The 16,132-nt window shown below is 41.5% G+C and overlaps 1 protein-coding gene across 2 annotated transcripts in view; it reads right to left on the bottom strand.

Annotated features, from left to right (window-relative positions):
• Positions 1-7,559: 7,559 nt before the first annotated feature.
• Positions 7,560-16,132, bottom strand: part of LOC115172219 (FERM domain-containing protein 6-like) — a 76,672-nt gene continuing 68,099 nt past the window's right edge. For both annotated transcript variants that reach the window (XM_029729420.1, XM_029729421.1), the window contains exons 11-14: positions 15,784-16,095; positions 15,413-15,550; positions 13,761-13,852; positions 7,560-11,851 (exon numbers count right to left, since the gene is read on the bottom strand). In XM_029729420.1, coding sequence (XP_029585280.1) covers positions 11,555-11,851; positions 13,761-13,852; positions 15,413-15,550; positions 15,784-16,095 — 839 coding nt within the window. In that variant the 3' untranslated portion in view covers positions 7,560-11,554. The remainder of the gene's footprint in view (positions 11,852-13,760; positions 13,853-15,412; positions 15,551-15,783; positions 16,096-16,132) is intronic.

Genomic DNA, 16,132 nt, shown 5'->3' with positions numbered 1-16,132 from the left:
GCAGCTAATGGGCATCCATAATATATAAAACACAAACCTTTTGTTATTGCAAACCTAAATAAGTTCACAATTAAAAATTAGCTTAACAAGTCACATAATAATTTGCAGGGACTCTGTATGCAATAATGGTGTTTAACATTATTTTTTAATGACTACCTCATCTCTGTACCCCACACATATAATTATCTGTAAGGTCCCTCAGTCGAGCAGTGCATTTCAAACACAGATTCAACCACAAAGACCAGAGAGGTTTTCCAATTTCTCCCATAGAAGGGCACCAATTGGTAAAAATAAAGGAGACATGACATATCTCTTTGAGCATTAATTACACGTTGGATGGTGTAACTCACTACAAAGATACAGCTGTCCTTTCTAACTCAGTCGCCGGAGAGGAAGGAAACCGCTCAGGGATTTCACCTTGGGGCCAAATTAAAACAGAGTTTAATGGCTGTGATAGGATAAAACTGAGAATGGATCAACAAAATTTTTGTTAATCCGCAATCCTAACCTAATTGACAGAATGAAAAGAAGGAAGCCTGTACAGAAGAAAAAATTATCCAAAACATGCATCCTGTTTGCAACAAGGCACTAAAATAATTACACAAAAAAATGTGGCAAAACAATTAACACTTTGTATTCAGGACAAAAAGTTATGTTCTGAGCAAATTCAATACAACCACTCTCCATTTTTTCAAGTATAGTGGTGGCTGCATGATGTTATGGAGATGCTTGTAATCGTTAAGGACTGGGGAGTTTTTCAGGATAAAAAATAAATGAAATGGAGCTAAGCACAAGCAAAATCCTAGAGGAAATGCTGTTTCAGTCTGCTTTACACCAGACACTGGGAGATGAATTCACCTTTCAGCAGGACAATAACCTAAAACACAAGGCCAAATCTACACTGGAGTTGCTTACCAAGAAGACAGTGAATGCTCATGAGTGGCCGAGTTATAGTTTTGACTTAAATCTACATGAAAATCCATGGCAAGACCTGAAAATGGTTGTCAAGCAATGATTAGCAACCAATTTGACAGAGCTTGAAGACTTTTGAAAATAATAATTGGCAAATGTTGCACAATCCAGGTGTGGAAAGCTCTTATAGACTTACCTAGAAAGACAGCTGTAATCGCTGCCAAAGATGTTTCTAGAAAGTATTGACTTAGGGGTTTGAAGACTTATGTAAATGTGATATTTCTATAATCCATTTGTTTTAATGACATGAATGCAGTGGCGTGTATTCATGGCTGCCAAGGGAAGCCAGGCTACTGTGTTTCATAATTTTCCTTCAATTCAAGAGGCTGAATGTATCTCACAAGAGAAAACATCTGAGCGAGCATAACAGCGCCCATCTGTCTCTCTACGTGTAGGCCATCTTTCTGACGCTGTCTGGTCCGAACAAGTATGACATTGTTGCTGGACTTGTGGTTTTACTTAATTCTTCATTATGGCCAATGATTATAACGGCGATTCTGATCCAATCATTAATTTGTACATTGTTGTGCCCCTGTCCTGAGAGGATGGAAGTTCAATATGTAGCTAGATGTAGAAGGCTAATGTTAACTAGCTCACGTTGCCCATGATTGGAAGTTAGGCTAGCGAGCAAGCATTTTAGCCAGGTAGCCTAGGACAACAAAAAAAACAAGAGTATGACAGAGTGATAGACTGTTTCGTCAAGGAGGACGGCATTGGCGTTTCTCTACAAGTAGGGAGAGTCAGCATGTTTTTCTACTTGCGCGCACACACACACACACACACACACACACACACACACACACACACACACACACACACACACACACACACACACACACGCATACATAAATCAGAACCATGGACAGCCACATCATATTTAGCTTACGTTGATTGGACTAAATAGTTTTGGTATATTTTAGTTGTCACTGTATTAGACTAAGCAGAGGTGATTTGATAATGTTGAGATGTTAAAATTGAAATAATGCTGGAATAGAGGAGTCAGCTCCTGTTTTCTTTGCCACATGTGGCAGACCATTTTAAAATGCTTGCTATTTCCTAATATAGTATGATGTCATGAGGAGGATGAGCTGGCCAATCAGAGGTCTAAAGGAGGATGAGGAAAACCATTTTTTGAAAGGAAAAAATGTCAGTCATATTGTAAGTAATTATAGGTCATTTTTCATAGAACGTGAGTTGGCTTGATATAGGTTGAGTTCAATAACTACAGGCAGATGTAGTTGGGGCTCCCGAGTGGTGCAGTGGTCTAAGCACTGCATCTCAGTGCCAGAGACATCACTACAGACCCTAGTTTGGGAGGCACCACTACTGAATGAATGACAAGGTCAATGTTGCCAAAGTGAAGTGATACAAATAAAATTACAAAAACAACAGCAACAACATAATCTTCATAATTGTTGTGTGTATCACTTCACTTTGGCATCATTGACTTTGTCATTCATGCCATTAAAACATATTGGATTGGGGGGCACAGAAAGAGAGAGAGATTTTTATTAAAGTGTAGGCTATTCTTTTTATATAATTATCGGACACATTTTATTTAGCCTAAATGTGTGTATTCTTATTACATATTTGCATATGCATTATTAAAATATTGCTGTTCCGGCAGCAGAAAAGACAGGAGTACTAGGGGAGACCAGAGAGTATTTTTGGTAGCTAGCAAGGTTGGAGTTGATTCCATTTTGATTCAGTCAATAAGCTGAATATTTTCCTCAATGCTTTTCAGTGACAGAAACTGGAATCAGAATCAGAATCAACTGAATTGAAATGGAACCGACCCCAGACCTGGCGAGGTGGTGTGTAATTCACTCAGTAGTGGTTGCTCTGGAAGAGGGATTGTTTAAAGCCAGGGTGCGTCCCAAATGGCATCCTATGCCTATTCTCCATGTAGTGCACTCCTTAAAAAAATGCCAAAGGTAGTACACTACGGAGAGAAATAGGGCGTCATATGGGACACAACCCCAGAGAGAGACATCAAAGTTATAGGCCACAACCTCCACCCGCCACGGAATACAACAAGATAAAGCGTGAGATTTGTTGATTTGTAATCTGATTATCATGTTTTATTATCGGCTCATGGGATCATCTCTAAACCTTATTTCGGGTGTCACTGAGGCTGTTTTAGTTAATGAGCTAGTTTAATAAGCACTGGATTACTAATCCCTCGGATAGAGGACACTCTCTCCCAGACATGGCTACTACAATTATACATTGGTATAGTGAGGGTAGGCTAGTGTTTGTGACAGAGGAGGGAGAGGGGAGAAGAGGAGCAGAAACAGTTCCTCCTTCCCAGATATACTACAGGCTTCTGTTTTATTTTCATAATTATTAGGATACTACAACTATAAATTGGTATGGGGTGGTAGGCTAGTGTTTATGGCAGAGGAGTGAGAGGAGAGACAAGCAGCAGAAACAGACATCCCTGAAACATAAAAAAAACTAAAATAAGAAGAAGCTTTGACAGAAAAAAAACGCTATCTGAATTCTACGAGATAATAAGAGGATGTATGCTTGAATGGGTCTCCCGATGAAGAGTGTGAGTGTGTGGGCAACAAGCCATGGGGCGGGGTTGGTTTGGCTGGCATCAGAGAGGGGGTAGAGAGGGGGTTGGGGGATTTCAATTCTGCCTCGTGACCATCATCTGGCTCCAGCAGCAGCTGTTGTCTAGGGCACGGCCGGGGAGAACGGTCCTGCCCTGATGCCCCGTGGGATTAATGAGAGGTCAGTCAGCACGGTTAGACTGGAGACACTACTGTCACCTAAACACACAGACACACACGCGCACACACACACACGCACACACACGCACACACATACACACACACAAACACACGTCTCTAATGATCTGCCAGTAGCCCTTGTGCTGAATTTCGGAAGCATCCTGCTTCGCGTAATAACATAAAAAATATATGCATGTTTAGTATGAATTACATATTATTTGGTGAGACAAAAGACTGAGAAAAGAAGAGAGCGAGAAAGTAATCGAGACAGGGGGAGAGAGCGAAAGAGAGCGAGAAAAGGAGAGAGGCTGATAAAAATTGATTTCCCCGTCTGTGTTGCCATGGCGACAGTGGTGGATGGTGGATGACTGATTTCCTGTACAGCTGTGTAGCTGGGGGGGAAAGGGGGGAGCGAAGGATGAGGAGGGGTGAAGAGAGAGAGAGAGAGGGACCCTATTGACGTCATAGGCTGGGGGAGGAGCTTAGATGTCCATGTTTCCTGTAGATTTGAAACCACATCTGATCTCTCCACTCCTCTGTGTTTTTGCATGGAAAGATTGGCTTCTTGAATAGACAGTTATTACAATTCACGACGGAATTTGTCGGATACAATAGTGAATATACAAAAGATTGGGAGATGAGGTTGAAGATGATGTTGAATGGAGGGTTATGATGTTCCAACCATCTTACTGAGAGAGGAGAGAGGTAGAGCGAGAGGGAGAGAGAGGGGGGGTGTCCCTATTGTGTACAATGTTATTAATGTTCTCTTTAACCTATCTACCCACACACAGCATCTCTCTCCACGAGAAACTCTCATCCAAAGCACAACACAACTCTCCATCCCACTCGAGTACTGTAGTGTAGAGCAAAACTCAACAATTGGGAACAATTACTCATATATTCTTACGCAGAAAGTGTACTATTCACAGTTCCCTCATATACATATGCTTATAGCTATAAGAAACCAATATAACTTTTTATCACACTCAAGTAAATAGTATACTGTACAGAAAAGCCAATCACTCTCGTACACTCACATATGTATACACAATTCCGTCATATACACACGCTATACTAAAGTCATAGAAGTAACAACTAGGACTTATATCCTTGGAGCCGGAGCACATAGGGAGGGGCTAGAGAGAGACAGGCATGTCACATCTATGTGCAATGTGTGTGTGTGTGTGTGTGTGTGTGTGATGATGTTGCTTCATGATCCCTCATCTCCATTCGACCCTTCTACAGACCGCACCGCTCTGGCTTAGTGTTATAGGAAGACAGCCAACATTGTCACCTGGTGGTTAACTAGGGTATGACGATGTAGAAAAACTGCTGAGGTAAGATGTTCTCTGTGGGCAGCAGAGGGCAGCATGTCTTCATGGACACAGCATCTTGGCTTTTCCCAGTGTTCTCAGAATGTCGATCGGAGAGCAGAGGACTCAGTTTGAATCCTTTAAAATACCCTACTTAAAGTAATTCATGATCTAACATTATTTGGACAGGTGACTCTACTACATAGCTTTGCTTTGATAAACCAACTGTTAGATCAGTGAATAATTTAAGGAAGGGTTAAAGTATTCACTGATCTAACAGTTGGTTTCCATTTTAGTCATTTAGCAGACACTCTTATCCAGAGCAACTTACAGTCATTGCATTCAACCAAGTTAATGAAGTAGGGGAAAACAACCCAGGAAAATCATAGTCATTGCAAGTAGGTCCATTGTCGAAATAGCCGCTATCAGAATGGGTATCAGGAAGAAAATAAGTACAATGTCTAAAGTATTCAAACAGGGCCAGTGTGTTTGACTGTCGGATGTTTTTATTGCTCTGTCCGTTATATAATTAATGGCTTCCACAAGATTCACCAAACATCAGAGAGGACAGGACAGCTCGATTTTGGCAAATAAATGTACCTTTTTATTGAATATTGTTATGGGTATTATTACCAAGGCGGCACGCACCAGACTTCATATTAACAAAACATTTTCACTACTACAGGGTTTGACCCCAAAAAATGTTTTTCCTGAAGGGAGATCCTTTCACAGAAAGGACTATGGATACTTAGTGCAGACATACAGACACTTACTCAGTGTCAGTATGGCCGTGTATATACAGTGCATATCATAAGCATTTACCCCCCCCCCCCCCCCCTTGGATTTTTTTCACATTTTGTTGAGTTAACAAAGTGGGATTGAACTGGATATAATTGTGATGTGTTGGTACATTTTTATCACTACCCCACACACACACAATTATGTGTAAGGTCTCTCAGTCGAGTAGTGTATTTCAAGCACAGATTCAAACACAAAGACAAGGGGGCTTTTCCAATGACTCACAAAGAATGACACAGATTGGTAGATGGGTAAAAAGCAGACACAGAATATCCCTTTGAGCATGGTAAAGTTATTAATTAAGCTTTAGATGGTGTATCAATACACCCAAGACACAGGTGTCCTTCCTAACGGAGTTGCCAGCAGAGGAAGGAAACCGCTCAGGGATTTCACCATGAGGCCATTTTAAAAAAGTAACAATGTTTAAAGGCTGTGATGGGAGAAAACTGAAGCTAGATCAACAACATTGTAGTTACTCCACAATACTACCCTAAATGACAGCGTGAAAAGGCTCTAAACAATTCATACTGCAAAAAATGTGCCAAAGGAATGAACTTTTTGTCCTGAATAAGTTTTATGTTTGGGGCAAATTCGACGCAACACATTGCCAAGTATTATGCTCCATATTTTCAAGCATGGTGGTGGCTGCATCATGTTCTCGGTATGCTTGTCATCGGCAAGGATTAGGGAGTTTTTCCAGGATAAAAATAAACATAACGGTGCTAACCACAGGCAAAATCCTAGAGGAGAACCTGGTTCAGTCTTCTTTCCACCAGACACTGGGAGACAAATTCATCTTTCAGCAGGACAATAACCTAAAACACAAGGCCAAATCTACACTGCAGTTACTTACCAAGAAGATGTTCCTGAGTGGCCTAGTTACAGTTTTGACTTAAACCTTATTGAAAAGCTAATGACAAGACTTGAAAATGGCTGTCTAGCAATGATCAACAACCAACTTGACAGAGCTTGAAGAAGTTTGAAAGAATAATGGGAAAATATTGCACAATCCAGGTGTGCAAAGGTCTAAGAGACTTACCCAGAAAGTCTCACAGCTGCAATCGCTGCCAAAGGTGTTTCTAACATGTATTGACTCGGGGGGGTTACAGATTTATCTAATCAAGACACACTGACCAGTTGAAAGCTATGATCCCTTATTGATGTTGCTTGGTAAATCCACCTCAGTCAGTGTAGATGAAGGGGAGGAGACAGGTTAAAGAATGATTTGAGACAACTGAGTCATGGATTGTGAATGTGAACAATTCAGAGGCTGAATGGGCAAGACAAAAGAGCCTTTGAATGGGGTATTGTAATAGGTGCCAGGCGCACTGGTTTGAGTGTGTCATCATGAACTGCAACGCTGCTGAGTTCCCCATGTGTATCAAGAATGGTCCACCACCCAAAGGACATCCAGCCAACTTGACACAACTATGGGAAGCATTGGAGTCAACATGGGCCAACATCCCTGTGGAACGCTTTTGACACCTTGTAGAGTCCATGCCAAACAAATTGAGCCTGTTCTGAAGTGGAAAAAAGAGGGTGAAACTCAATATTAGGAAGGTGTTTTGTACACTCAGCGTATATGTGTGTCCTATTTTCTGTTAATTAAAATGTACATGAGTATTTTGTGTAGATCATTGACAACAATACATTGTGAAGAAATCCATGGGGGCTGAATACTTATGATATGCACTGTAGCCTAAGTCACCAAAGTAGAGAGTTTATCCGAATGCAAAAGTTTTCAGGTTGTGGTTCTGTTTTTATGGCTATGTACCTGGACACACACTGGGTTAATATATCACCAATAAGATTCATTTCAACATGTGTACAACATTCTTTCTGTTTCTCAGACACCCATTATTAATGAGTAGAAATAATAAGTAACATCTTGTTGGAAATAAACTGTTACAGCATTAATTTTTGCTTTGAAATCACACGATATCAAATTCATAAGTGTATTAATTATTACACATTTCTTTCCAACAATTGTTTCTTGCTGCCTTGGCCTGATCTGTGTTTCTAGGCCAAGATGCTTTGCTCTGTTGTTCTAGGCCAAGATGCCATGCTCAGTATTCTAGGCCAACGTGTCCAGCTGATGAGACCAGCTGTGAAGAGAGGTGAAAATGTCAGGTCTCTCCACTGTACCACAGCAGAGCTGCTTCTGAAACATTCTAAAGGTTCTTTTAGAGGGCTCTAGAATGTTCTAGAATAAAGCTCTCTGGAGCAGCAATGGAAAAGCTCAGCTAGAATGTTGATCCACACTAACAAATTATTGCTTAACTGAGGCACACAGTAGTTTTGAATTCCAAGTACATAATGAAGTAGTAATTTGTTTTGTTCATTACTCTAGAGATATTAAACCATGTGAATGAGGTTTGGAATACAACTGTACATGCCTAATGTACTATTACTACACATAAAATGAGGTCACTGAAACAGTCTTCTCAATAAGGTTTACTGACTGGGGTAGAAATGCAAAAGTACTGAATGCAAGACAAATTTGGAAGACAAACGCTAGTTTCAATTTACATTGAGTAGGTACGGTTTGGAGAGTTAATAGTAAGAAACTTTATATTTGTGTAATGTTGGGTTTCACCACCTTGGCTCTTGGCCAATTAACTGAGCAAAGCCAAAAATGAATAGGTATCAACGTTCTTCAACTACTCTAAGTTGAAATTACGACTATTCCTGCGTAAAAAGGGGCCCAATATTGAATATAAGTGAATTTGGTGTCACAGGGTTGGAACACTGTCACATACACTCCTCGGACAGTTTATTAGGTACACCACTGTCAGCGGTGTACATCCAGTCAGCGGAAGTCCTGTGGGCGAAAACAGCTCGTTGATGACGGAGGTCAAAGGAGAATGGCAAGAATCGTGCAAGCTAACAGGCGGGCCACAAACAGATAAATAACGGCGCAGTACAACAGCGGTGTGCAGACCGGCATCTCGGAACGCACAACTCGTCGATCCTTGTCACGGATGAGTTGGAACGGGCTGTTTGCAGCATAAATGTACCACCATCCAATCTGCAGCAATGGCGTCACCAACATCCCTGTGGAATGTTTCCGACACCCAAAGTATTTGGGCTGTTCTGGAGGCAAAGGGGGGGGGGGGTCTGACCCGGTATTAGATGGGTGTACCTAATAAATTCTCCTGTGAGTGTACTTTGCTTATAATACTGACACACACCAACTGCACACAAAGAATACCTTTTCAACATATACAACAAATCTCACTGTTCTAAAACACTCCATACAAAAAAATATTACACTTTCTACTTCCAATCAGCTAAAATTATAAAATGAAAAGAAACAAATGTAACAAGTTCCAATTTAAAATAATTAGCGAGACAAAACAAACAAAAGACAGTTTTAAGGACTAACAAAGACAGCCAAGTGAAAAAAAAAAACATATAGAAAGAACAAAGTCAAAATGTCAGTTTCATAGCTGGCCTAAAACCAACCCAGCTCCATTTTGTGTGTGTGTGTGTGTGTGTGTGTGTGTGTGTGTGTGTAGATTACATCTAAGATTTCCTCGGCTCTGTACACAGACAGACAGGTGAGGGCATGTAGAAACTCATCCTGCCCCAAGCATCAGACCTGGCACAGCCAATGATGTAGTCAGGAAGTCTTGAACCAGCCCATGACGTCATCTGGGCTACATTTCACATGACAGGAACCGAACTACCGCAGATTTAAATGAGTCTGACACGTTTAACATAAAGCTAGGCTAGGGATGGTAGATGACATTAGGGTAATCCCCTTCATTGATTATTGGTTAATCTGCTAAAACAGTTTGAATAACGATGTTTAAACTCTGAAGTCAATGATTAAAGGTCCAATGCAGCCATTTTTTTATCTCAATATCAAATCATTTCTAGGTAACAATTAAGTAGCTTACTGTTTTCAGTAAAAATGGTGAAAAAGAAACAAAAATAGCTTCTTAGCGAATAACAGTAACTTTGCTAAGACTGTCTGGGAGTGTTCTGAGTGGGGAGGGGAAAACTAACTGTTATTGGCAGAGGTTTGGAACTTTTCTTATTGGTCTATTAACTCATTTACCTGGTGTTGTCACCAGGCGGGCTAAAACTCCATCCCACCAAAACAGGCTAAAATATCAGGCATTCTTTTCAAACAGCTTACACTAAAAGGGCATTATCATAATTTTCACAGTATTGTTCCATCATCATAGTGTGGCAATGTATAGAAAAACACAGAAAAATCACGTTTTTTTTGACTGCACTGGGCCTTTAAATACCAATGTACTGCTGACCAAGAATAAAGTTACAGATGACGAGCTTAAAATTGACCTTATGACTTAAAACTGATCTCTGTGACTCATATGGGCGTGTTGCGATGCTTAGCGGGAAGCTGTGATTGATTGTCAAGGCATGGTTGTGGTTCAGGACCTGCATAAGTGATGAAGGCACATTGGGTGTGTTCATTATATCAGTCTAGCCACTACACTAGGACACAACTACACAGGGGAACTGTTGACACATTGCACTTCCTTGTAAAGAGAGGAGTGGTGGCGCATCACTTCTAATCTCGTGACAGACTAGCGCACGCTGGATTTGGTTCTGGGCTCCCAGATTATGTCACATCATAAATACTTCATACTAGAGACAGAGGGATGGAAGGGAGACACATGAGAACAAGGACGTCATTAGCGTTCCTTGTTCTAAAATATTCTGAGACCAATCCAAATTCCCTCCTCTGGATCAACCTCTAGATTCTGAAACGATACAGAACCTGCTCATGGTGATGTCATATCCTGTCATGGATTCAGGAGGCTGTATCATTTCATTGGTTGGTTGGTTGCACACTAAAATAATAATAATGTGGACATGAGGACTTGGAGCCAAGTGGCTTTTCTTTTCGTGTAACTTGTCTTTGGTTCACAGCACATCTAGCTTGACTATCAATGAGAGTTCCCTTCTTTCTGTAGGGAAAGGAGAGTGGGATCTAGTCTCCATGGCAGAATATTTTTGATATGTCGGCTGTGTGTGTGTTTGTTTGCACTGCATTAGTAAAGTCGAAGTAAGCACACGCTGGTGTGTTAACATCAGAACGTTTGTTTTTGTTTTCTGTGAGACTGAAGTATTATTTCTCTTTGCAAGCACAAGATTCAGATCCAGAAAACATCTGGAGAGAGTACATGCTCTGGAAACGCAGACAGTCAGAGGTTGTTTGAATAAAAAAGTGATGGTGAGATATTTCGACATTCCCTTACTTTTCCTTTTACACTCCATTCCCAACCAGCATCGGTCCAATTAAAAGGTGCAGACAGGTTTTCTTGAAACCCAGCAAAGGTTGATCCTTTTTTTTTTTATTACCATTTTGGCAACAAAAAAAATACCTCAAAGGGCTTTCACTGTCAGTTATTTGTCTCTGTAGTGTTTTATGTATGTCGTCTCAGGTGGTTACATGGTTATGTTGACTGGCGGATGTAGTGCTTTTACAGTCCATCTGACTCTTCCCAAGTCTGGTGCTGACAGGTTATGGCTGACAGGTTATGGCTGACACAGGTTATGGCTGACACAGGTTATGACTGACACAGGTTAGGGCAACAGATAGACAACCTCTCCAAACCGCCAACCCTCTTCTCTCGTCCCATTCAGTTTCCTGAGGCACCTCAAATTCTGAGATGTGGAGGCAGGGGAGCAGGGGTCTTGAGGTCACCCTTTCTGCCTCATCCATTCCTCCTCATCCCCGTCTCCCCCGTTCGGCCATCACACCACGAACTCTGGGACCTCTTCGCTGGTCAGGTCCAGGGAAAAGTACTTGCTGGTCCTCTTGATGGGGAAGCAGTCAAGCTGGTCACAGCGGATACCAGCGCACTGCTCGGCCAGGTTGCCCTGGTAACCGCTGCTGTCGCTCAGCTCCTGGGCACAGCCGAAGGTGTAGCTGTGGGCGGTGTCCTGGCATAGCTCCGCCCAATGGAGACAGCCCTTCTGGTAGAGACGCACGTCATCAAGGGATTGGCTGTGGCGGTCAGTTGACGTCTGAGGCTTCCTGCACACGGAGGTCTGGGGAATGGAACAGAAGCAGAACAATCAGTAAATGTATTAACTTAAACAAATTACGTAAAGGTACAGCGGTTCTGTTCTGCTGTACCTTTTCCTTTATTCTTTCTAGCAATGATTTTGCAGAGAGCAAGTACAGTTGAAGTCGGATGTTTACATACACCATTTAAACTCAGTTTTCCACAATTCCTGACATTTAATCCTAGTAAAAATTCCCTGTTTTAGGTCAGTTAGGATCACCACTTTATTTTAAGAATGTGAAATGTCAGAATAAGAGTAGAGAGAATGATTTATTTCAGCTTTTATTTATTTAATCACATTCCCAGTGGGTCAGAAGTTTGCATAAACTCAATTAGTATTTAGTAGCATTGCCTTTAAATTGTTTAACTTGGGTCAAACGTTTCGGGTAGCCTTCCACAAGCTTCCCACAATAAGTTGGGTGAATTTTGGCCCATTCCTCCTGACAGAGCTGGTGTAACTAAGTCAGGTTTGTAGGCTTCCTTGCTCGCACACACGTTTTCAGTTCTGCCCACAAATTTGCTATAGGATTGAGGTCAGGGCTTTGTGATGGCCACTCCAATACCTTGACTTAGTTGTCCTTAAGCCATTTTGCCACAACTTTGGAAGTATGCTTGGGGTCATTGTCCATTTGGAAGACCCATTTGCGACCAAGCTTTAACTTCCTGACTGATGTCTTGAGATGTTGCTTCAATATATCCACATAATTTTCCTGCCTCATGATGCCATCTATTTTGTGAAGTGCACCAGTCCCTCCTGCAGCAAAGCACCCCCACAATATGATGCTGACACCCCCGTGCTTCACGGTTGGGGTGGGGTTCTTCGGCTTGCAAGCCTCCCCCTTTTTCCTCCAAACACAATGGTCATTATGGCCAAACAGTTCTATTTTTGTTTCATCAGACCAGAGGATATTTCTCCCAAAAGTATGATCTTTGACCCCATGTGCAGTTGCAAACTGTAGTCTGTTTTTTTTATAGCGGTTTTGGAGCAGTGGCTTCTTCCTTGCTGAGCGGCCTTTCAGGTTATGTCAATATAGGACTCGTTTTACTGTGGATATAGATACTTTTGTACCTGTTTCCTCCAGCATCTTCCCAAGCTGTTGTTCTGGGATTGATTTGCACTTTACGCACCAAAGTACATTAATCTCTAGGAGACAGAACGTGTCTCCTTCCTGAGCGGTATGACAGCTGCGTGGTCCCATGGTGTTTATACTTCCGTACTATTGTTTGTACAGATGAACGTGGTACCTTCAGGCGTTTGGAAATTGCTCCCAAGGATGAACCAGACTTGTGGAGGTCCACAATTTTTTTCTGAGGTCTTGGCTGATTTCTTTTGATTTTCCCATGATGACAAGCAAAGAGGCACTGAGTTTGAAGGTAGGCCTTGAAATACATCCACAGGTATACCTCTAATTGACTCATATGATGTCAATTAACCTATCAGAAGCTTCTAAAGCCATGACATCATTTTCTGGAATTTTCCAAGCTGTTTAAAGGCACAGTCAACTTAGTGTATGTAAACTTCTGACCCACTGGAATTGTGATCCAGTGAACTTTCAGTGAAATAATCTGTCTGTAAACAATTGTTAGAAAAATGATTTGTGTCATGCACAAAGTAGATGTCCTAACCAACTTGCCAACACTATAGTTTGTTAACAAAAAATGTGTGGAGTGGTTGAAAAACTAGTATTAATGACTCCAACCTAAGTGTATGTAAACTTCCGACTTCAACTGTATGTTTTCAGGTTTTACTTGATTGTGTAAAGGAATCAGTGATCATGACTGTTTTATCTACTTTAGTTGAATGCACTCATTGTAAGTCGTTCTGGATAAGAGTGTCTGCTAAATAACTAAAATGTAAGTACCAAACAGGAGATGCTGTCATTGTCACTGACCTGAGGGAGAGACACAATGCTCTGGCCTCTCATCTTGACCACGGTCTCAGAGGAACTGGAGGTCGATGAGCTGACGTCCTTCACTATGAGCCCTACGGTACAGACAGAGAGGATGACATTTATTATTACTTCTTACTACTACTACTACTTCCTACTACTACTACTACTACTTCCTACTACTACTACTACCTACTACTACTACTACTACTACTACTACTTCCTACTACTTCCTACTACTACTACTTCCTACTACTTCCTACTACTACTACTTCCTACTACTACTACTTCCTACTACTTCCTACTACTACTACTTCCTACTACTTCCTACTACTACTACTTCCTACTACTACTACTTCCTACTACTTCCTACTACTACTACTACTACTTAGTACTACTACTACTACTACTACTACTTAGTACTACTACTACTACTTCCTACTACTACTACTTCCTACTACTACTACTTCTTAGTACTACTACTACTACTTCCTACTACTTACTACTACTTCTTAGTACTACTACTTCCTACTACTACTACTACTACTTCCTACTACTACTACTACTTCCTACTACTACTACTTCCTACTACTACTACTACTACTACTACTTCCTACTACTACTACTTCCTACTACTACTACTTCCTACTACTACTACTTCCTACTACTTCCTACTACTACTACTTCCTACTACTACTACTTCCTACTACTTCCTACTACTACTACTTCCTACTACTACTACTTCCTACTACTACTACTTCCTACTACTTCCTACTACTTCCTACTACTACTACTACTACTTAGTACTACTACTACTACTACTACTACTACTTAGTACTACTACTACTACTTCCTACTACTTCCTACTACTACTACTTCCTACTACTACTACTTCTTAGTACTACTACTACTACTTCCTACTACTACTACTTCTTAGTACTACTACTACTACTTCCTACTACTACTACTTCTTAGTACTACTACTACTACTTCCTACTACTACTACTACTACTACTTCCTACTACTACTACTTCTTAGTACTACTACTACTACTTCCTACTACTACTACTTCCTAGTACTACTACTACTACTTCCTAGTACTACTACTACTACTACTACTACTTCCTAGTACTACTACTACTACTTCCTACTACTTACTACTACTACTACTACTACTACTACTTCCTACTACTTACTACTACTACTACTTCCTACTACTTCCTACTACTACTTCTTAGTACTACTACTACTACTACTTCCTACTACTTCCTACTACTACTTCTTAGTACTACTACTACTACTACTTCTTAGTACTACTACTACTACTACTTCTTAGTACTACTACTTACTACTACTACTACTACTACTACTACTACTACTACTACTACTACTACTACTACTACTACTACTACTACTACTACTACTACTACTACTACTACTACTACTACTTCTTACTACTACTTCTTACTACTACTTCTTACTACTACTTCTTACTACTACTACTTCTTACTACTACTACTTCTTACTACTACTTCTTCTTCTACTTCATCCAATGACCGCCCATCCAAATTACAGTTCAACCAGTCTCAACGCACTGAGATAGGAGGCTATCCTAAGACAGGGGGAATGAATACAGTGAGGAAGTGATTGTATACCTGAGTATCCATTGGTCTGGTCAGGGGTCATGGTCAGCATGTCCTCAGTGATGTGGATGCACAGGTCCTGGTTCAACTCTAGGGCCAGCTCATGGAGCTCCTCATAGTCTTTAGGGTCGTCCACTAACATCTCAATCTCTGGAGAGACAGACAGACAGATAGACACTACTATTATTCTCTGGAGGGACAGACACCTAGAGGGTCAGTGATGATTACTAGTTGAGCAGGCATGACAAACAGAAGGACAATGCCTTGCCACATTGCACAAGAGCAGAATATACTTTTCTAAGGGGGAGGTAGATTCAGTCTTGCTCTCAGTGTGTGTCTGCATGTGTGTGTGTTCCATATATAATTGTGAAATAGTGCCTTACCATCATCATCTAGCATGCGCTCCTTGCCCCCACTCTCCACCCCCGAGGTGTGTGAGCTCCCATGGCTAGTCGTTGAGGAGCTGCAGGTCCTTAGGGCTCGGTGTGGGGCCCCTCCGGGTGCCCGGAAACTGTCTGTCTCGATGCCCGAGGTGTGTGAGCTACCGTGGCTGACGGTAGAGTGGCGAGACAGGTGTTTGAGGTGAGACACAGTGCTGCCGGCACTGCTACCGCTGGCCCGGGAGCGCTTGTCCAGCCCGTCCATATCCAGCTCCAACGCATCGCTGATGTACGACTCACGGTACTGCTTCTTCTCTGGAGAGGAGGGATAGACACACACAGAGGGTTAGAT

This window comes from Salmo trutta, chromosome 33 (genome assembly GCF_901001165.1).
Source record: "Salmo trutta chromosome 33, fSalTru1.1, whole genome shotgun sequence".
Lineage (NCBI taxonomy): Eukaryota > Metazoa > Chordata > Actinopteri > Salmoniformes > Salmonidae > Salmo > Salmo trutta.
This window is presented reverse-complemented; position numbering and strand designations above follow the sequence as displayed.